We start from the raw sequence: 24,325 nt of genomic DNA, 5'->3' as shown, positions 1-24,325 counted from the left end.
TCTTTTACTTCTTTTTCAAAGTCTCGGTAGCTGGGCAATGTAATCTCTAGGTACTTTATTTCCATTACTTGTTCAATGCTAACTCCATCGACTTTCACTTTACATCTGGTTCTTTACTGAATGTTTTAGTTTTCTGAGTTGAAATTTAGTGAAATCTAGTGAGACTTAGTGAATTCACCTGTCTTATTCCATTGCCTGTATCTACAGCTTCCGTAAGTTGTCCATCTGTTCTGATTTCTATCTTATTATTTTGATACACGTTTTTAATTGTTTTGATAATATCTACCGAGATATCTTCTTAATACAAGATATATATTACATCTTCAAGTTTAACTGTGACAAATGCCTTCTTCAAGTCAATCAAACATAGAAATGTGGGTCAATTGTATTCTACTTTCTCTGTGGTCTGTTTTATAGCGAATCGTGCATCTGTACACGATCTATCCATACGGAAACCTTGTTACTCATCTGCTAAGTTTATAAGTTGATTTAAATATTCGTTCTTGAAAAATTTTAATTATTTATCAAATCGATACCTCTGTAGTGTTCTGATTGTTTGTTATCCCTTTTTGAATAATAGAATTAGCTCGCTTTTCCTCCATTCTTATGGCATTTTTAATGTTGTTATTTGATCCGTCATTGCTACTCCACTATATTTCAACAATTCATTTTGTTTCCCATCTTTACCTGCAGTTTTTTTTGTTTTTTGGTTTTGTAAGTATTTTTTGTAGGTACTTCATGTTTACTTATGTGAACTTCTTCACATATCGCTCATTTACCAGAACAACGTGATATCTCGAAAAATCTGATTTTTTTATTATCCGTTAAATAAATCCGCCGTATTTCATTCTATATACTGTAATAACGTGGTATCTTTAACATAGAAGTAAAATGTTCTTTGGAGGGAAAGAGACAGAAATGATGTGACAAATCATCTTCTAGCGTTGTCTCTTTCTGACACCTCGTTATTTTCAATAGCGTGACATATTAGTTGTGATCTGTATGACGTACGGTGAAGTGCTCTCTGTTTTCACAAACAACTTGACATCACAACTATACCACACTATCATTGCAAAGGTAAGCTACAATCAAATGTTTAATTTTATTTCTAAAATGTAACAAAGGTATTTAACTAGTTCTTTCAGAAAAAATACAGTAACATGTGAAATAGTCTTGTCATTGATATCACGTTGTTGTTGTAAAAATATAATTTTTTAAAGGTAATATCAAAAGAAGAACCAGTATTGATGATAAACTTGATTTTTTTGTTTTGAATATTTGTTGTTGTGCACTTTTTCCAGAAAAATTATATTATTTCACAGTTTATGATGTCATTTTATCACGTTATACATACTAATACAAATTCATAAAGAGTGCTATTTTTGCATATGGGGTCGCGGACTAACAAAATACTCAACTTAGCATTAGAAAATAATAGTGCTCTTGCTGGATCTTCCGGTAATGAGGTTGATAATTCTAAGAATTTTGATTTTGATAATGTTTTTGGTAAGTGAGAATTTTATAAATTTTATTATTTGCTATGGATATAAATATTTTGTAGATAATTAATCTTGTGGTTTTTTAGGAGAGGAGACGAAGCATGGAGGCGTAGTTAATCCCGGAAAACATGACCGCTGCGAATCGACGGGTAGCCGCATTTCATTAAGCAGATCATCAAGCAGTTCATCCAGTAGCTCATCAAGTAGTTCTACAAAGAGTATCTCGTCATTCTACGAAGGTAAGTACTTTATTAGTAACGTTACTTTGTTATTAGTTTGTTAGTTTTCTCTAGTTTTATTCATTGTGCCGTCTCCTAATCGGAGGTTGGATATCATCATCACTATCTTTATTTTTTTGAGGAGTTCTATAGAACTTCATTTAAATCAGTCCCTTAAATTCTTCAACCATGACACTCTCCTTCTTCCTATACTCCTTCCTTATCTTTCCCTATATTATATGTCTTAGCATTTCATATTACGTGTCCCAGATATTGTAACTTTCTTATTTTTTCACTGGTCTACAAATTATTTTTTTTTTATTTTGTAGATAGTGATGACTCTGTCAAGGATCCCAATTATGAACTAGAAGAGCCAAGGCCAAAACGTATGACTGAAAGTTTTGATGATGATATCGGAAACTGCTGTGACAACATTCTATATTCAACAAATTATAAAGAAATTCCTCCTTCTACATCGATTACTATTGACACCTCATACCAAGATACTTACCAATATAAAACGTTACAGGACATCTTAAATGTACATCCAACTAATGCAGAGGAAAATGTAACTACTGCGCAGCTTGAGTCGCCAGTAACTGATGAAACACCAATGAAAAAGGGAAAGAAGAGAATAAGACAGGAGAGTGAATGGAAGAAAAATGTTGTGAAAAAGTCAAGAAATAGTGGAAAAGTATACCAATCCCCCAAATCCGGTAAAATTGTTCCCGAACGCTCTTTAAAGCCACCATGCAAATATACCTTTACATTCAAATGTCAAGTAAATATCACAGAGAGTCAGCGGCAACAACTTTTAGCACAATACTGGGCTCTGGGGGACATTGAAAAACAATGGACATTCTTAGCGAACAACGTCGAAACAGTTGTACCAAAACATCGTTATGTCAAAGTTGATGCTCAGGGATGTGTTGCTCCAAAGCGTGAACATAATGACGCATATTTTTTAACTGTGTCTGGGGTGAAAACCAGAGTATGCAGAGACTCGGCACATTCTCAAATTGAAAAGGAGATAAAGAGACAGTTAAGATCAGGACCAATGTATACCACCTGATGCTTTTATAGGTGCCATAAAGGCAGCGAGGAAAAAAAGTACTCCGTTTCATGTCAAAGAAATGTGTTACGAATATTTTTATGATTGGAAAAACGTATGTAATCAAATGAATTTAACTTTAACAAAAGATACGGATAAGAACCCTGTCAAACTGTCAGAAATTAAGGTTATTAAGATCAAAAAGGAAGATCCTTCGGGCATATCTTTTAAATATTCATATGCTGATGAAGAGTTTCGAAAGGCAATAGTGATAAAAAGAAAGAAAAACATTAATATAGAATTGACTAACGCACATTCACAGAAACCTGGTTTAGCTGACAGGAAAAAAGCAGATCTAATGGATTTGATTAAGAAGAATCTCATCCCAAGATATCACAGACCTTTTTAAGAAGCTTTATAATTTTTAGTAACGGGTAAATTTTACAGTATCATTTACATTTTTAGTCCAATTGAGTAATGCTGACTATACTTTCTTAGGATAAGTATGTAGTCTATTAGATTTTATAATGCGTGAACATTAAACTTATCACTCAAAACTGTTTTGTAAAGTGATTAGGTATTTGTTTCATTACTAATACTAATACATTAGTAATATTTTTACTTAATGTTCATTTACAGCATTTTTTTACTTCTGGTGTTCAAAGCATATTCATGAATGATCGTTAATCACAATTTATTTTAAGATATTTTATAAGTTCCAATAAAGATTTGAATAAAAACCACCTGTTTTATTTATTTAAGTTACCAAAAACCAGAAAATTTTATCATCTACAATGTTACAAGTTAATTTATTGCATTACTTTCTTTCTATATTTTCAGAAAGAATGTGATATATGTGTTTCTTTTTTTTGCATGTCTTAATTCTATAAGTATAATAATAAATTCTAGATAAAATGACTGGTTTTATTCAAACTTAATAGTTAAAATATACACCAATTACAATTTCAAGCAAATTAATTAAGTCATTACCAGTTTATGATTTTTTGAAACTTAAAAAATGCTCTCCTGTAAAATTCTACTTTTTGTGATATCACGTTGTTCTGGTAAATGAGCGATATATAATTTGAAATAATTTTGTGAGATAATCAATCTTCTGAAAAAGGTCACAGGAGAAGCTGAAAAATATTTAGGTACTTACCCCAAAAGATTCATTGAGAATGTATCCAAGTCTCTCATCCATCATGACCAAGTCTTGTGATAGCCTATTCAGAATATTGCCAATAAAATGAGTGTCAAAGAAATGCATTACAGCATTCAGAATATTTTTTACTAAAGTATAATGTAGGTTTATCGATGCTCTTCTACATATGTCATATATGATACCAGTTTTGATAATATCCATCACTGCTCCAGAGAATAGCATTATGTAGTACCATTTAAACGTATTTTTGGCTTTTTCTTGAGCTTTATCGAATCCTTGAATAATATTCTCCTTCGTAAGATTATTGTTATGAGTATTTACATTTTTAGATTTATTTATTTTAGTAAAATTGTTGTTATTTGTAAAGTTGAAATCTTTAATTTCATCTTTTAATGCTTTCCCATTCGTTAATAACGTAAATGATTCGTTTTGGTATGGGTCCAGTGATGATATATTAAACTGCATTAACTTGGCTTTGAAATTTATGACGTGTTGTTGATCATCGACCCTAAAAAAGTTAAAACTGAAGTTGTTAGGCAAGCGTCCACAGGTCCGCATCGTACGCATCGGACGCATCGTTTGCATCGGATTAATTTTTCATACTGCGTCCACTGTATCGGCAGCGATCGGATTACCGATGCCACTACCTGCTAGGGTAGAAAAATTACTAAGGTAGACTTTAAAATTGGTTGTTTATTTATTTATTGGTTGTTTATTAATTGGTTGTTTATTTAATTTAATAATTAATTTATGCATATTAATTATATTTATTAGTATGATATTTTAATGTAGGTATCTGTTTAGTAATAAAAAATCCACAAAAACGTAAAATGTATAGTTCTTTTTTAAATATCTACAAAACGAAAGATGCTAGGTACATACAACCTGATATTAAAAGAAAGCTTGTAATATTTACTACAAAATGCAATACTAATTAATATACAATATACAGGGTGTACCATTTAAAAAAATGAAAAAAAAATGTATTTGCAAAAAGTGATCACATTGTATTTTATATTGATATACCATATACCTATGTCAAAGATAATAAATTATTTAAAAATTACACTATACTGATAAAACACTCATATTTTATGTCATTTTAAATATTTCGAAAACTATTAACTTTGGACCTATAAAACCTTACACAAACTCTACATGTTTTTAAAAAATAGATTCAAAAATTATTTGTAAACATTTTTTTATCGACATAGTAATATTACAGCTTACACACCAATTCTCTCGGTAGACCGCAAGCTATAGCAGAAACACGATGGTAGACCGCATAATAGCACCCATTTTTCTAAGTAATTATACATTTGAATATAAAGGAATACACAAAGCTGTTATACAATTTGATTTAAATGGAAAATAGTAACTACATCAGTAAAAAAGTTTCTTTAAAGATTAATTAAATGGGTCATTCCATTTCAAATCACTCAATTTTGGAGCAAAATAAATTTTGGACCTCCGATTTGTCTGAAAATTGGTATATAGCTTCTGCGGGACGTAAAAATAAGATATTTAAGGTCAAAAAATCTTCTTCTTTTTTCTCAAAATGTTATTTTATGCAATTTTACAGTGATTTGGTGTTTATTTAAACAAATTTGCATTTTCTGTCGTAAAGTATCAATGAAAAACAAAATATTTTAATAGAAAGGACTCAAAAATGTCATTATATGGCATTATAACAAGTTACTTTGATTCAAAACAAGCTTTTGATCAAATTTTATGGTGTAGAAAACGTAAAAATATGATCTTTTACATTTTTCTCCATTCCCAAAACACATCATAATTGATTTGGCTGAAAATTTGCCCACAGATAGACAAAACATAGGACTTTAAGTTTTAAGAAGGATTTGAATTATATTATAATACCAAAAAGTAAGTACAATTAACTCGAAAATATCGACCTCACGACAAAAATTGTTAAAAATAAACTGTAATAATGGTAAATATGATTTATTTGGAACAATTTCAGTTCCTAACATTTTTGCCGAAAAGTTAAAAATGGCGGAGATATTGAGCAAAACAGGTTCTCCTTTAAAATCAAGATGGCGGCTAACGTAACGGAGGAATTCATTCGTGATTTTAAATTTAGGCTACTATTGACTCCCCTAAAGATCAGAAAAATAAAATTTTGGGCAGCTCGGCATTTAAGGTCAAATGCTATCCCGACTGGACTAATATATACTTTTAAGTCTGATATTACTACATGTAACTTTTTTGGTATTGTAATATAATTCAAATCCTTCTAACCACTTAAAGTTCTATCTTTTGGATATCTGTGGGCAAATTTTCAGCCAAATCGATGATGATGTATTTTGGGAATGGAGGAAAATGTAAAAACTTGCTTTGATTCCAAATAACTTGTTATAATGCCATATAATGACATTTTTGAGTCCTTTCTATTAAAATATTATGTTTTTCATTGATACTTTACGACAGAAAATGCAAATTTGTTTAAATAAACACCAAATCACTGTAAAATCGCATAAAATAACATTTTGAGAAAAAAGAAGAAGAAGATTTTTTGACCTTAAATATCTTAGTTTTACGTCCCGCAGAAGCTATATACCAATTTTCAGACAAATCGGAGATCCAAAATTTTTTGCCTGAGTGATTTGACATGGAATGTACCAAATACTTTATTTGGTTTTTAACTACTTGTAACACACTTTGGTTGCTTTTTCATGTTTTGTGAGGGACAATAAAATGTCTCGCATCAATTTTACACTTCTCTCAGAAACATCATTAACAAGTCATAATATTTTTTTAAAAGTTCATTGCTCATTGCTGCGATAGAAAAATGTGTTGTTTTTTTTAACGAGAATAATTTTCATAGTTAGATACTCAAGATATCTTGAAAAAGACTAATAAACATGAAAAGTGAGTAATATTTATGACATTTTAATCCCCATAATCAACTTATCATGGGTTGTAATATTTTTTTCTGAATATACCTATATATAAAATAACAGTTAAAACTGAGTTTACTTGTTTCATTACGGACAAGACGATCGTCAAAATGCAAATAGCCGTATATTAGCTCCCACTGGCCCAAGCGAAATTCCGTGGGGTGCGTCCACTGATCGGCATTCCGAATGATTCATCGGCACGCATCGCAAAAGTTGCCTCTCGGAGCAACCCTTCGGCATTCCTGATGGTGCGATCCGTACGATGCGGGTCAATGGACGCAGGTACATAAGTTTTTGTACAAGGCAAACTAAAATCCGTTGCGTACGATGCGTCCGATGCGTACGATGCGGGTCTGTGGACGCTTGCCTTAACAAAGCTTTATTACAATGTGACAAGCACGTCTGTTTAATGTAGCAAGAAAATGGTAACAGACACAAAAGAGCCACAAGCCAGAACCTCTCTTGGCATAAAAGTAAGAATGCTGCGATACTACCTACGTCTTCTCTGTATTTTTTATAGTGTTGAAACGTGGACCTTGAACATAGATATGTGCAGAGAATTGGAATAATTTGAGATGATGAAGTGCCAGGATTAGATAACCACTTATAGTATAAATAACTAATTAAATAAAGTATAAATAACTAATTTCTCTATATAATTGCAATTGTACTCATATAATAAGTTTTGTAATATCAACTGTAGAACTAAAAATTTTTTCGACTTAACCATAAGTGGATGAATCATATTTTATAGTCAAACCAAGCTTTTTCACACCAAGAAATTATAACTTCTTCTTTCAAAGAACACCTGAGAACAACAGAAATCTCTTGCAAACAGAGGAATATGAGCAACAATCGTTCGCGTTTTATGCCACCTGCACCGAAAGACATTGGTGAAGTTCACCGATGAGCAATCCGACAGATTAATTTGAAAACAGACCTCGCAATGAATGTTTTATATTGTACAATGATTTTCAACAAAATATTATTATTTTTGGCAGTCTTGCGAATTTAAATTGCTTGACGAAAGCAGAGACATATTACATGGGTGCTACATTTGAATATGCGCCAAAATTCTTCTTGAAATTATGTACCATCCACCAACCACCAAAGAAACCAGCACCTTGAGTGATGATCTCCACCTTCGTTCGGTGATGAGTTTACTGATCTCCAAAGGATGCCGATGACGGTTGTTATACTTCGGAGAATCTAATAATTTTATGGGGGCTATTAAGTGATGAAAAGATGTCCAAAATAGAAATATTCCGACTCCTAATAAATTTAACGACATCATCAGTAAAGCACCTGAATTTGAATTTGATTTAATCATTGAAGGTCACAGTTAAAATGCTTCAGTCAAAATAAGGTATGTTTCTAAAATGTGAAAAGTAACTAATTTTATAATGTCTCTCAAACTTAAAAGACCGATAAAGACAATATTGTACTACACAATGATTTTATTACTTCTTATAATATCTGAGCTCTAAAGAAGCTTTTACTGAACGAAATGAAACCTCCCATAGATGCTAATGGTTTGCTCACTATGGAGACCAAAGGATGGTATCCTCGCCTAGAACAGACTATCCTACCCTTCATACTCGTGAATTCTCGCATTTAAAGTAATGTATTTATTTTACTTGGCCATCGAAACTATATTATCGATCGCTATTTAAAATAAATACATTATTTTAAATGCGAGAATTCACGAATATAAAGAGTAGGATACTCTGTTCTAGGCGAGGATACCATCCTTTGGTCTCCGTAGTGAACGCACCCTAAGAGTCTAGATCACTTAAATTTGGATTAAGAAAAAATTTGGATGAGATAATACATAAAATGGGCAAAATCAGTGGATATAGGATGAGAGATAAGGATATTAAAATATTATGTTAATGCAGACGACGCGACGGCGACGGGGCGTTGTTTGATAAAAACGAGGACGACCTACAACGACTCCTTCATCAATTTGACCTTAGAGCCAAATTGTTCAACTTGGTGATATCAGCTGCTAAAACAATATGTTTGACAACATGAAAGACACCTGTAAGATGTGTGAAATTTAAATTCAGCATATCAGGCTATGGTGACGTGAAAGCAGAAGTAAGAGAACAAACAACGAGAGCAAAAAATAGCTGGCTTTCTAAACAATACAATATTAGCCCAGTCGGGATAGCATTTGACCTTGCATTAGGAGCTGCCCCAAATTTTATTTTTCTAATCTTTAGGGAGGGTCAATATTAGTACAAATTTAAAATCTCGACTGAATTCCGCCGTTGCGTTAGCCGCCATCTTGATTTTAAACAAGAACCGTTTTGCTCAATATCTCCGCCATTTTCAATTTTTTGACAAAAAGTTTAGGAACTGAAATTGTTGAAAATGCGATTTTCTATAATTTCATATATTATAATTTTTTTCGTGCGGTCGATATTTTTCGAGTTATGAGGGGAAAATAGTGACAGTTGTAGCATAATTATTGAATTATTAAATTATCTCGTTTATTATTAGTTTTACAACAAATATATACCTATACAAAAATGAAGAGAATTAAATTTTGTACAATTTTGATGCCGTACATTTTTTTGATAAAATCAATATTTAAGGTAGTACGTATGTGGGAAAGGTGCGAGCGTAATACCTGATTGATTTTGTAGCAATTGTTTTTGTTCAATATCTCCGCCATTTTCAACTTTTCGACAAAAAGTGTAAGAACTGAAATTGTTGCAGTTACGATTTACTACAATTTTTCGAGAGAACCAGTGGCGGGTCTACAAGGGGGGGAATGGGAAAATTCTCCCCAACAGGGTTCAAAATTAAAAAAAAATTGATGAAACATCACGATATATTAGCTGACATAAAACTTAAAATATCGACAGACAAATTCAACCAATAAAACCCGCTAGTTAATAAAATTAAGTGAACTTAATGCATATAATGTCTTTTTATGTCTTTTATATATTTAGTTTGTAAAAATTGTATAAATTCTCTTTATTTTTGTTTATGTACGTAATGTTAATAATAAATGAGACAATTCAATAATTATGCTTCCCCTCCGCTTCCATTATTTTCCCCCTTAACTCGGAGAATATTGATTGTATAAAAAAATTGTGAGAAAAAAATTGTAGGAAATTGCATTTCCAACAATTTTCTTTCCCACCATTTATGTCGAAAGGTTGAAAATGGCGGAGATATTAAGCAACAACAGTTCTCATTTAAAATCAATATGGCGGCTAATGCAACCGCGGAATTCAGTCAAGATTTTAAATTTACACTACTATTGATCTCTCCCAAAGGATAGATTTATAAAATTTGGGGCAGCTCGGAAACAAAATTCAATTCAATAATTATGCTCCCCCCACCACTTTTTACTATTTTCCCATGTAACTCGGAAAATATCAAGCGCATGAAAAAAATTGTTAAAAAGAAATTGTAGCAAATTATATTTTGAACAATTTTAGTTGAAAATGGCGTAGATATTGAACAAAATCAATTGCTATAAAATCAATCCGGTCTTACGCTCGCGCCATTACCGCATACGTACTACCTTAAATATTAATTTTAGCAAAAAAATGAAAGAGACTAAAATTGTGTAGAATTTTAGTATAGGTACATATTTGTTGTAAAACTAATAATAAACGAGATAATTCAATAATTCAATAATTATGCTCTAACTCTCACTATTTTCCCCTCATAACTCGGAAAATATCGACCGCACGAAAAAAATTATAATAAATGAAATTATAGAAAATCGCATTTTCAACAATTTCAGTTTGTACCCTTTTTGTCAAAAAATTGAAAATGGCGGAGATATTGAGCAAAAACGGTTCTCGTTTAAAATCAAGATGCCGGCTAACGCAACGGTGAAATTCAGTCGAGATTTTAAATTTATACTAATATTGACCCTCCCTAAAGATTAGAAAAATAAAATTTGGGGCAGCTCCTAATGCAAGGTTAGGCCTGTTATTCGTCTAACCCGACTGGACTATATGGCGTAATAAAAACGCCGGCATTGAGGCTAAATTGAGAATATCCAAAGCTGCTGTAAGGCCCATAATGACATACAGCGCAGAAACTAGATGAGAAACAACAAAAACCAAAAGATTGCTTGAAACAACAAAAATGAAGGTGCTTCGTGGCATAGTTGAAAAGACTCTTCCTTCTAGATAGAGAATCTGATGAAAATGTAAGAAATAAAAATGTAGATGACATTAACGGTTGGGTGCTAAAAAGGAAAAGGAGTGGACAAATTAGTGAACATATTAACAGAATGGAAGAATGAAAAAGGAACAGGAAAGATGAGTAGAATGAACTTACCTACAATTTCTTTGTAAGGATACCAAGTAATCCTTATAATAGAATAATATTCTATTAATACATAATATGTATTATTAGCGTTTAAATCTATAAACTATTATAAATATCCCTAAACAAATGAAAAGAATACGTATGATATATTTATTAAGTTTGTGTCTTACCACTTTGTCAGCAGTTTATCGGAATAGCTTGTGGCAAACTGGAAACCTCCACATACGATGCAGTATATAACCATTAAGGCAAATCCACCAAATCCAAAATATTTTTTATAGTTTTTGTAACTAACACTCCCTTTTTGAATCGTTTCTTCATAAACCTTCTTTCGTTGTTCAACAGTTTGCTCGGCCTCCAACAGTTTCTTATTTTCCCTGTTATCATTTTCAACCATTTCTTTTTCTTTTACATCGTCATTTTGAAGAGTATTTATGTCCTTAATTTCTTTTAGGCTTTGATTAGTTGGCCTTGTCGTTTTAAATATTTCTCCATTCTTCATAATTACAACAATATCGCTCTGTTTCATGTGCCGTTCTGTTTGGGTTACGAGGACGCATATTTTTCCTTTTAAAAATGTCTGTATACACTCTTTAAAAATATAATCCTGGACTTCATTATCTAAGGCAGTGAGGCAATCATCTAGTAGGTATATATCACTGATTCTGTATACAGCTCTTGCCAAATTAATTCTGGCTTGTTGGCCTTTACTTAAATTTGATCCTTTGTCGATTAGAATTGTTTCGTCACCTTTTTCTAACAGTTTTAAATCGAATTCTAGTGCACATATTCGCAACACTTCGGCATATCTAAAAAAAATTTCAGTTTTTAACAAAAGCTTTAAATTAAATTGTGACTAAATAGTAAACAAAATGGAAGAAATGGGGACAAATAGGAGTAAACGTTGGCAACAACTATATCTATTGGCCTATGTTTGCCCGTTGTTCAATCACAAATTAAACCCTTAATTTGTAATCTCACTTCTGTTTTTATATTTTTAACGCTTGTATGGAGGGCTAAAAATTGCATTTTTAACACGGTTGTAGAAAAAAAGGTTTATACGAGTATGCGGCCTCCCCTTTAATGGGAGCACCTAATGATAAATGGACTGTTCCATTTGTTATGAAATGAAAATTGTTATTATAGTCGGTTCGCTAAACTCAGACACAACTGGCTAGTGATTTTAGTAGGTATTTTTTTTTTGTTTTTGCCAATTTTGCTAAAATTGGCAAAATTAATAATTATTTAGTAATTATTAACTATTTAGTAATTATTTTTTTTGCCAAATTGGCAAAATTACTGACTAAAAGCACTAGCCAGTTGTGTCTGAGTTTAGCGAACCGACTATATGAAATGTTGTTTGGAATAAAAAATTATGGTCTGATATGTGCAATTATATCCTTCTAATGGAAAAAATATTTGAAGATTTTTCTCAAGTTATGGATACCAACAATATTTTCATTTATAACTCTTTTATTTTTAATTTGACGAAGAAAAGTTATTCTTCATAAAAAGCTCTTCATGATCTAAGATTTATGAAACAACCATCATATATCAAGTTTTATTAATTTTATACGAGGTATATAAAAAATATGAATTTCGATCAAGAGTAAAGTACCTTTATAGTTCACAACATTTAAATTAGAATGATATAATTCCACATTAAAACATAATTTTTAATTCTAAACAACTTTTAATAATAGCAATTTTCCATATTTTGAATTAAAATACGTAAATTAACAAAGTTTTCGTTATGATAATGCTCGCATTTTCAGCTTGTTGTAACTAAAGCCCTCTTTTTGGATTCTTTCTTCATAAACTCTCTTTCGTTAAAAAAATTTTAATGAAAAAATCCTTCTGCATCCTACCATCGTACGCTTCAGATGTTAAGGTTAAAAACCTTACCATGATAAAACTTTTTTAACTTGTTTTTTTTGTGTGATACTCCTTTGTGCCGTTATGGATGTTTTTTAAACAAATTTTTTAAACCCTTTTTATACTAATAACAAACTGCATAAGATACAACCTCTTTTTCAACCATATATGGATGCCTCTCTCTTCATAGTGGTATTTTGAAACTATTTATCGTAGCTCTGAAGATGGCTTTATAAGCCGAAAGCGCACAGCTAGGAATTAACTTTTACACTCTTCAAAAATACTTTTCTTGCCCTGTTATTCAATTACATTTTTGTCATTCATTTTTAAAACATTCGAATATTTCTAAAATTGAGAATGGAAACTTCCATACATACAGTGGAGCAAATAATTCAAAACCTAGAAAATACAACAGAGACATGCACTTATATTTTATAGATTTCAAAAGCGTTTTTGATAAAATTAATCGGACGAAAATGATGAAATTAAGATGAAAATTAAGACAGTGAGCATATTCTAACAGTGAGCCTAAAGAACACCGCAAGAAATATCAGGTTCAATGGAACAACTTGTAACGATATGATGCCTGCAGCCCGGCGTTCGGCAGATCAACAGCAGAGGATCTAACGCGTTTACATATCGGCACAACCTCCCTACGTACCACCTCTCCAACGGAATCAAGGAGTGATGGCTACCAAGAGTGTATTTAAGACGAGGAAGGAGAATCATGAAAGCAGTTCCTCTAGGTGTACTGAACCGGGAAGAACTCAAACGGCAGATATGCAATGGAGTGAATTGGAACTCTGCCGAAGTGGACGCGCTCTGTAGTAAAGAGGCAGTGAGCGGTAGCGTCGACGGCGTCGATGCTTGATTGTAATCACACTTGATTGAAATGTGATAAGCTACGAGTATGAGTACGTCAGCTTATGGAGACTTCTCCGGAACGGGGCGAAGATAGATATTTTATTTTACTATTTTCATAACAAAATGACTCTATCTCCCCAACACTGTTTAATCTGGTATTGGGAGCAATAATAAGGAGGACAAACTTTGCATACAAAAACAGTTATTACACATCAACATCAAGTAATAGCATATTTATGCAGAAGATCTAGTCATCACAGCAAAGACTATGATAAACCAGTACAAAACAAAATACATAACGATAGGGAAGGACGACGCAACAACTCAGAAATATCTAATAACAACAAGAACCATAAATTACCATAACAAAACCATAAACATTAAACCATAAAAAACAATAGGGAAAACCGAAAAAGAGAGCACAGAGAAAAGAATTCTGAACGACAAAAAAACATGGCATGAATAGAAATCTGAAAAGATCAAGACTCTAAGTAAGAGAACAAAGATGAACCTATATAAGACATGTTGGGACATATGGGATGGAAACAACGACGATTAACAAGAAAGAGGAAAATAGCCTTATGAAATTTGAAAGAAAACCTAAAAAGGCCTAGAAGATGACTGGAGATAATATAGAAGATATAAGAACAATGAATGTTAAAGACCGGAAAGTTCAGTGCAAGGACAGGAAGAAATGGAAAAGAGTCACAACAGCAGCAGAGACACACACAGCCCGCTATAAATAGATGACATGAATGAATGTAAATTTACAAACATTCTGATGATTTATACAAACAAAAATTTACTGAAGCACTCATTTTGTCAACATTTATTATTTAAAATCTCCTAAGAAAACACATTTACCTTTTCGGATCTAGATCTTCTCCAAACAAAATATTTTGCTTCACAGAAGATGGAAACAGCCAAGGATCTTGTGAAGCATATGATATTCTACCTTCTACACTTACGTCACCAGTATTTAATGGATAACTTTGCAACATCAGTTTTAGTAACGAACTTTTACCTGATCCTACTTGCCCAGTCACCAATGTAAGTCCTGGTGTAACTTTGAGGGTAATGTTGTTCAAGATATTTTCTTTGCCTAACGAAATTGAAGCATCTTTTATATGTATGGTAGGCCTAGAAGTTTTGTCCTTTATTTTGGGTATAGGCAACTCCTTTGCTTGTAGAACTGAGTTTAACCTGGTTGTTGTTGATAAAAATTCATAAGTAGTCGTAATACCTATAAAGTTAAGGAACATTTTACAAAAGATAAAAATATTATTTTTCTTTTTCGAATTACAATTTTTTTTTCTATAACTCAGAAGAAACACCAGAACAATTTCAAAAATTTCAACAAAAAGTTGTTTCCGGAATCAATGCTCAATCACAAATTAAACTTTAATACCGAGATTGAACTTCCTGTAAAATGAATCGATTACTAAATTTTGTTGCAATAACTTCCTAGTTCGAATTATATCTATGTAGTCATATAGGCGAAATCAATTGAAAGGCCAATTAAAATACAACGAGGTGTGAGACAGGGTTGCGTGCTAGCACCGATACTGTTTATCGCGAAGGCTTTATCGCAAGCTTCAGAAGGAATCAGGATAAATTGTCAGAGAGTAAATAACATTCGCTATGCGGATAACATTGTTTTAATGACTGATTCGGACCATAGTCTCCAGATACTGTAAAATAGTTTACTGAGAAAAGAGAGAGAACTTCAAGTGATTTAGAGAGCTATGCAACGAACGATGCTCAACTTTAAGCTTCTTCTTCTTCAGGTGCCATCTCCGCTATGGAGGTTGGCAATCATCATAGCTATTTTAATTTTTGAGGCAGTAGCTCTAAATTGTTGTTTTGAGCTGCACCCAAAACATTATCGCAGGTTCTTTAGCCATGAAATTCGTCTTCTTCCGATGCTTGTTCTGCCATCTATCTTTCCTTGCGTTATGAGTCGCAGGATGCTATACTTCTCGCCCCGCATCACATGTCCGAGATACTGTAGTTTTCTTTCTTTAATTGTAAGTTCGACTTCCTTCTCTTTACGTATTCTTCTTAGTACTTCGTTGTTCGTAACTCTATCTACCCAGGAAACCCTCATAATTCTTCTATAGGTCCACATTTCAAAGGCGTTAAGTCATCTCATTGTCTCTATATTTAACGTCCATGATTCCACTCCATAGTATAGTACACTGTATACGTAACATTTTGTTAGGCGTACTTTAAGAGCTAATGTTAAATCTTTGCGACATAGGACCTTTTTCATTTTCATAATATTAAAACGTGCTTTTTCGATTCTGACTTTGATTTCCGCAGTGTAGTCATTATTTTCTGTTATAAGTGTTCCTAGGTAAGTGTACTTTTTGACTCTTTCGAGCTACTGGCCCTCTACTGTCAAGATTTCGTTAGTATTATGATTATTTTTGCTAATTTTTATAAACTTCGTCTTTTTGATATTGAGAGAGAGTCCGTACTCCCTACTACACCTTACTATTTTACTCATGAGTCTTTGCAGGTCTTGTAAACTATCGGCTATTATTACTGTATCATCTGCATATCTGATGTTGTTAACTAAGACTCCATTTACTCTTATGCCGACTGTTATATCTTCCAGAATTTCTCGCATTACCTCTTCAGAATAAGCGTTAAATAATAGAGGTGATAGTATGAAGCCTTGCCGGACTCCTCTCTTTATTTCCATTTCTTCAGATGTTTCTTTTTCAATCCTTACTATTGCTCGCTGATTGTAATAGAGGTGTGTTGTTAGTCTTAAATCTCTTTCATCTAGGTTTTTAGTTTTCAGAATTTCCATGAGTCGATCATGTTTTACTTTATCAAACGCTTTATTGTAGTCTATAAAACAGACGTAAAGGGTACGGTTAACATCCAAACATCTTTGTGTCAGCACGTTGAAGGAGAATAATGCCTCTCTGGTACCCATACCATTGCGGAACCCATATTGAGTGTCACTAATATCCAGCTCCAGTTTAGAGTGTGAACTTTAAGTTCAGTGATCGCAAATCCAATGAGACAAAGTAAAAGATGTGATCCAGAAGATTGCCATGTTAAAATTAAATTAGGCAGAACGCATTGGAAGAAGGGAAGAAAACTGTTGGATGAAGCAAATTCTTGAATGGTGACCAAGGCAAGTAAAAGAAGTAGAGGAAGACCTCAAACCAGGTGGGCAGATAACATCAAGCGAATGGCTGAGCACGAATGGATGCAAAAAACATCGAAGAGACATGAATGGACACCCCTAAGGGAGGTTTATGTCCAACGATGGATGGCATAACTGTTGTTGATGTTGATGATAATGACAAATTAATCACTTACCATCTGGTATTAAAATCCCCAATGTGTAACTAATCGTTCCGTAGTTAGACATTATAAAAAAGACAGTGGTGGCTTCTGCTTCATCATTCACCCAAATATATGTCATTACTAATAAATAGAATCCCAGTTTTGATACCAACAGTCCACTAGTTTCCACTGCGATTCTCATGTAGAGCAGACTGAGCATTTTTTTAATTTCTAACCTAAAAATTGTAAGTTGTGAACATTTCGTGAACATATCGACACACTTCATCTTTCCTCGTTAGAGGGCACTAAAAGCATACGTTGGTATAATATTTCAATATAATTAGTTCAGTCTTCTTACAAGCGTCTTTGATATCTAACGATAAACCTAGAAACACGTGTTAGATGACGGAAAGAGACTCGAATTGAATAAAATAAAACCGTCTATATATATCTTATATTTTTTTAAAACTTTTTTTGTTAGTTTATATACATGTTATAGTAAAAAATTCTACTCGAAGATTTGGCCGCTAATTGTTTATTAATTGTTTACACAATAACAATTTTTTTATATGAATAATTTTAAAAATATCGTTGAATTCATCGTTTTACTTTGATTTAAATATATTTCTATTTGGTTTTTGATTATGCTGAACCCGAATAATTACAAATTGAAAAATTTATACGCAAGCTCTTATACAATATGTCCGCGTAGGTAGAAACCACATGGAAACCTTTTTTATTATCAATTTTACGAAAAAAAGTTATTCTTCATAAAATGCTCTGAATAGTCAAAAACCTAAAACTCAACCATCAGATATCAAATTTTATCAAGTTTATACGAGTTATGTCAAAAATATGAATTTCGTTAAAGAGTAAAGTACCGGAGTAAGTATTATACCGGTATAAGTTATTCTTCATCAGATGCTCTAACTGGTTTACAATCTAAGATACAACCATCTTATATCAAACTTTTTCAACTTTATACGAGGTATGTAAAAAATATGAATTTTTCTTAAGAGCTAAGTGCCTTTATTATTCACAATATTCTAATTAGTTAAATTAAAAATTAGCCTAAAGTTACGCAGACATACTGTATAAGAGCTAAAATTTTTTTTTGTTGAACATTTATTATTGTTGAAGCTTATTATTAAATGTATTTTAGGTAAGTTTTACAGAAAAAAGTTTTGATCACATTGTATAAACATTTTTTTAGCTGGTAATTTTCGATTTTTGTGTTATATTTTTGTTATCTTTCTTAATTTTCTCAAAAAGAAATAGTTTATTTCATATCCAAAGTAAAATAATTTAGTAAATTTTAAAGATTACATCCTAAGCTTTAATAAAGTACCTATAAAACTGTAATAAATCTGTTCAAACTTGAATAATAGCATCTTAAAGTGGGGGTAAATCCGTAAAACTACGGAGTTTTCAAAAATTACATTTTTTGAGACGTGCGTCGTATCATTTGAAATACATTTTTGAGATTTTTTTTGAATGAATCGTCGTCTAGAAAGATGTTTGAAAGGTAAGTTTTGCAAAATTGAGAGTTTTATAAGAAAAATTGTATTAGTTACATATTTTTAAATCATTTTTAAACAAAATTCATGTAAGTCTTACTTTCCGCCAACACCGTACTTATAACCATATATTTTCTTTCTTTTTATTATAACCATAAGATATCTGCTTAATTATTCTTCTTTCATGTCCAATTTGTAAAATTTCATTTAATCGATTAGTTAAAGAATTACGTTAAAATAACTCAACCCTGTACTTCTCCGTACGCTAGTTTACAGTGCGCCAATGTTTGTAAGAAGGGTGACTTTAGTGCTATAAATAAAAAATTATAGAAGCTACAGATTCAATTTTAGAAAAATCTTTATACAGGGTTTTTTTTTGTAAGATTTTCTGAATTTTTCAATGGTCAAGTTAGTTTTTTTTCTAAAATTTATATTTTCGGAGTTATTTAAAAAAACATCTAATTTCGCAGTCCATTTGTTTAATAAAAAATGAAGCACCCACTTCTCGAATAAAAGTTTTTGATATGTTGTTTATTAAACAAAAGTTCTATCTTGTTTGATTTTTTCCGAAGTGAAAATCTATATGCACGCCCCTATTGGTTAAATAAAAATGCATTTACTTACTTGCGAGCAGTGTCAACTTTTCCTAAAAAGTAGTCTTCCCATGTATACATTTTGATAATTTTTATAACAGAGAGTGCTTCTTGAAAGATTTGCAAACGTTGGTCAGTATATCTGTTCGTTTGTATTCTGAATTTTTTCAATATGTTTCCCAAGTACACTAAAACATTTAGAGTATTTTTTTAATTTAGCTTAAATGCCTCGACCACTAATGGCTACCGACATGATGCAGTTGATTTTGCAATCATATAGTGTAATGTGTAGTGTGTATATGTTGAGTAAATGTCTTGTTACTAAAGTCGACTTCATTGTCTTTACAAAGAGACGCTAATTGTATCCGAATGCCTGCGGTCTCTCCGGTGAGGACCGATCCCACAAGGGTGGACATTATTTTCATGTATTAATTTTTAATAAATGAAAAATTTCCTACCCAGCTGGGATTCGAACTTACAACCCTTGGATCCAACGGTAGGTTCTCTTACCACTGAACCAAAGAAGAGAGTATTTATAGTATTAAAACTATAAAACAATTAATAATGTTTTTTCTGTGACGGAAAAAACGGAAATGAAACAAGATGGGTGGAAAAATGCTGGGAATGGAGTTGGTATAATTTCTGATAGTGACATGAAATATAACGTACTATACTAAATTTAAAATCAAAATGAAACAAACCCAGACACGTTAAATGCGACTAGGAGCACTCTCGAATCGTTATTTACAATGTACATACAGGGTGTCTGCGTAACTTGGAACCATATGGGAAACTTTTTTAATATCAATTTTACGAAAAAATGTCATTCTTTATAAAGTGTTCTGCATAGTCTAAAACCTAAGATGCAATCATCAGATATCAAATTTTGTCAACAGTATACGAGGTATGTCAAAAAATATGAATTTCGCTCGAGAGCAAACTACCTTTATATTTCAAAATATCAAAAAATTTTATTATAAAAAGATATTTGTAATTAATAAGCATATTCAAATATGCAATAACAGCCTTCTACCTGAAAAAAAAAATTCTGAAATTTTCCTAAATTACCGATTCCGAACATCATTTTTATTTATTAGACATGTAATAACTCTTTTATTAATAATTTTAGGAAAAAAAGTTATTCATAAAAATCTGTGCGTGGTCTAAACCTCAAGATGCAACCATCAGTTATCCAAGTTATCCAAGAATTCTTTCTAAATTCTTTCTAAATTCATATTATTTGACACACCTCGTATAAAATTAACAAACTTGGATAACTTATGGTTGCATCTTGAGGTTTAGATCACGCACAGATTTTTATGAAGAATAACTTTTTTTCCTAAAATTATTAATAAAAGAGTTATTACATGTCTAATAAATAAAAATGACGTTCGGAATCGGTAATTTAGGAAAATTTCAGAATTTTTTTTTCAAGTAGAAGGCTGTTATTGCATATTTGAATATGGTTATTAATTACAAATAACTTTTCATAATAAAATTTTTTGATATTTTGAAATTTAAAGGTAGTTTGCTCTTGAGCGAAATTCATATTTTTTGACATACCTCGTATACTGTTGACAAAATTTGATATCTGATGATTGCATCTTAGGTTTCAGACTATGCAAAGCACTTTATAAAGAATGACTTTTTTTCGTAAAATTTATATTAAAAAAGTTTCCCATATGGTTCCAAGTTACGCAGACACCTTGTATATACATTGTAAATCCCAAATCATGATTTCCAAAGTTTATACATTGTAAATTATGATTCGGGAGTGCTCCTAGTTTCATTTAACGTGTCTTGGTTTGTTTATTTCTACTCCATCTTGATTGTAAATTTACTATAGAAGTTTTAAGTACGAGTGATAAAATAATATTTCCTGAATAATTTCAGTGAAATTTGTAATTGACTTGTACTAATAAGACTTTATGTTATATACATATAAGGTAAATTTTATGTTATATACATATTATGATATAATCTTAAACCATTTTACCATCCAAAAACTGGATATTTCAAAAGCCACAAGTTTAAACCAATAATATCATATTTAGGAGGTACCTAATTAGTTCGAGTTCCGTATTAACGACAAATCGAAATGTTAGTAGTCAGTTGACTAAAATTTTTACTAAAAATATATAAAAAAAGTAAAATAAATTTTACTAGAAATATATTTCTCGCAAAAAACTTCCAATAAAGGAGTAAAAGCAAAGTTATAGCTCATGAAAAATACGTTCTTATTCGTCTAATTCTAAATCGAATATTTTAACGTGAAATCACCGAAAAATTAAGCAATTATCGGGAAAAACTTATTAACATCTTTTAAAGAATTAAAGCTTTATTTTTATTTTTACAATACTTACTAGCATCAAAAATAAATTAGTAACGCTGAAAAAAAGTTGGCCCCTTTCTTTGGTAAAAAAAATCGTGAAAATCTCCCTCTATTTAGGACTATAAATCAAATTAATCGCTAAAGCTTTTTGACCGGTTTGAAGTGCTTATTTTTGAAAAAAATTGGTTTTATAGTAACAAAAATGTTATTAAAAATTTTGAAAAAATTTCCTTTTTTCAAAATAACTTAGAAAGTATTAGTGATATGAAAAATCTCTAAGAGTAAAAATGTAGGTTTTGCTGTTATACCCCATTCCACGAATATACGACCCTATTAGATTATCACGACAACGAATATTTTACTGTGCAAAATATGAAGGACGAAAGTAAATTGCAAATTATATTGTTGTTTATTGGAGTAATTCATGGAATACACCATATAAATATACTAGTTTCATTTTGTTTTTCTGTAAGACAAAAATTGGTTAAGATATGGCTGCATACACTCGTGATTCGTGACTCGTTCAACCCTTTTAACTATAACTCAAAAATAAGCTTCTTTAAACCGGTGAAACTGACAGATCATATAAAAAATAGATGAGTAAAGTAAAGTGTTTGTAAAGCGGTAACGATTAATTTCAATTGGGGAGCTAAACACGGGGATATTTTCATGATTTTTTTTACCAAAAAAAGGGCTCAACTTTATTTTGAGCGTAACTCGCTTATTCTTAATGCTAGAAACGTTTATGAACAATAATTAAAATAAAGTTTTTTTTAAACACTTTAAAAAAGTTTTAATGAGGGTTTCCCAAAAAGAACTTAATTTTTTGGTATTATTTCACGATGAAATATTCGATTTGGAATTTGATGAATAAAAACGTATTTTCCATGAGCTACAAATTTGATTTTGCTGGATCTAAAGACTTCACGAATACACAGTTCTTTTTATTTTTTCTAATCTACATTTTTACTAAAAATATTTTTTTCGATAAATTATTTACTTTTTGAGTTTGCGAAAAACCGACTGAAAACGTAGTTTTTTTTGTCGAAAATAAACATTTTCAATCGCAAATAACTCGACAAGTATCGACTTACATAAAAAACTCTATAGAACGAAAGTTGCTTATAATCAGTCAATTTATCCATTTCCGTGCTTACTTTAAACACGTGTTTTTTCACCCCCGAGTAGGGGTGACTGTCACCCCCCAAGTAAAAGCAACCAACGGCATAAATTCAACTTTGAAGTCGAGGATAAGTTGAACCTAATTTCAAATTTTCATACAATTCGGAGTTGCCCCTGAAAATTACACGGTATCGCCGTATTTCTCGTTCATTTACTGGGCTATTACACTCAAATTCAGCATACATAAAATAAAAAAGATCACCTATAAAAGGACCTCAAAGATGACGCAGGCCAGTGTAATCAGATAAATAATATATAATTTTTGAAAACTTCCACTACTTACTTTGTACAGGTATGATTAGAAAATATAACACAATCCCCGCAAACGTTGTTATACCAATTCTGCGATACAGCAGATATGTCACTACTGAACAGTGAGCTATCCCAACCACCACGGTGTTGAGAGTCCACATTCCCCTTTCAAATGTCTGCACATCTTTTGTTATTAACGTCACTATATTTCCAACAGATATCTCGGTCAAAGCAGTCGGTGAAAGTTTTAGAGCTTTTCTGTAGAGAAATGACGAAAATGCTGTTCGTATTTGGATTCCTATAATTGAGAAATATACGAGCATATTGTCGTATATTAGTGTTATCATATAGTTAAAAAATAGGACGATGGCCAGGTAATAGTACGCATCATTCCTGGTTATTTTGGTTTGTCCTTCGCTAAAGTAAGATATTAGACTGGAAAGAGCATCTGGTTCAAAAGTACTGAAACATATCAAAACTTTCATTAGGTAGGTCCTACTTGATACATTGAAGTTGTGTAAAATATAAACATATGTTGAAAAAAATATATATGCAAATTATATACTCCATCAAAAAAATATTATAACGCAATTAAAAAACAAAATTTAAAAAAAGAATCAACTAAAAATAGATAATAAAAAATGAAAAAAAAAAAGAAAAAAACAATAACAGTCAAAACAACTCAATTATATACTTTTAATTTACACTCACTACTAACTAACACTGATTGTAGATCTGTGAATACAAATTACAAAATAGTCTGGTCAATTGGCTACGCCAAGGCCATTAAAAAAAGTAATGGTTACCATTAAAGCATTTACATCGTGTCTAGACACGCTCTTATTAGATAATCCATTTCTACTACTTCCAGATTTTCTCTCCTTTCATTGTCTTCTTCTTAAGCTGCCTTCTCCATTACTAAAGGTTGGCTATAACTACAGCAAATTGCTATCTATTTTGTACTATTCTTAGTATCGAATGTGTGCCCATGCCTGTCCAGTCTCTTACATTCTTCAGCCAGGAGCATTTTCTTCTTCCTGGACCCCTTCTTCCTTCCACTTTCCCGTCCATTTTGAGTCGTAAAAAGTTGTAATATTTTCTCCTCTGTGAATATGTCCTAGACAACTTGCTTTTCTGTTTTTTACAATATTTAGGAGTTCTCTCTCAATCCCCATTCTTCTCAGTACCTCGTTGTTGGTCACGTGCTCTGTCCAAGACGGCGGGCGTAATTTCGGCCGGTAATCCCTTGGCCTA

The 24,325-nt window shown here is 31.6% G+C and overlaps 1 protein-coding gene across 1 annotated transcript in view; it reads right to left on the bottom strand.

The window, feature by feature from the left end:
- LOC114333772 (ATP-binding cassette sub-family C member 4-like) overlaps nt 1-24,325 on the bottom strand; it is a 50,809-nt gene that overhangs the window by 10,617 nt on the left and 15,867 nt on the right. Inside the window, exons 3-8 of the mRNA XM_050644071.1 lie at nt 23,103-23,533; nt 19,337-19,493; nt 17,229-17,431; nt 14,754-15,132; nt 11,321-11,959; nt 3,928-4,438 (exon numbers count right to left, since the gene is read on the bottom strand). Coding sequence (XP_050500028.1) covers nt 3,928-4,438; nt 11,321-11,959; nt 14,754-15,132; nt 17,229-17,431; nt 19,337-19,493; nt 23,103-23,533 — 2,320 coding nt within the window. The remainder of the gene's footprint in view (nt 1-3,927; nt 4,439-11,320; nt 11,960-14,753; nt 15,133-17,228; nt 17,432-19,336; nt 19,494-23,102; nt 23,534-24,325) is intronic.

This window comes from Diabrotica virgifera, chromosome 1, assembly GCF_917563875.1.
Source record: "Diabrotica virgifera virgifera chromosome 1, PGI_DIABVI_V3a".
In the NCBI taxonomy this organism is placed as follows: Eukaryota; Metazoa; Arthropoda; class Insecta; order Coleoptera; family Chrysomelidae; genus Diabrotica; species Diabrotica virgifera.
Note: the sequence above shows the minus strand (reverse complement) of the source record. Positions and strands in the feature narration are given on the sequence as shown.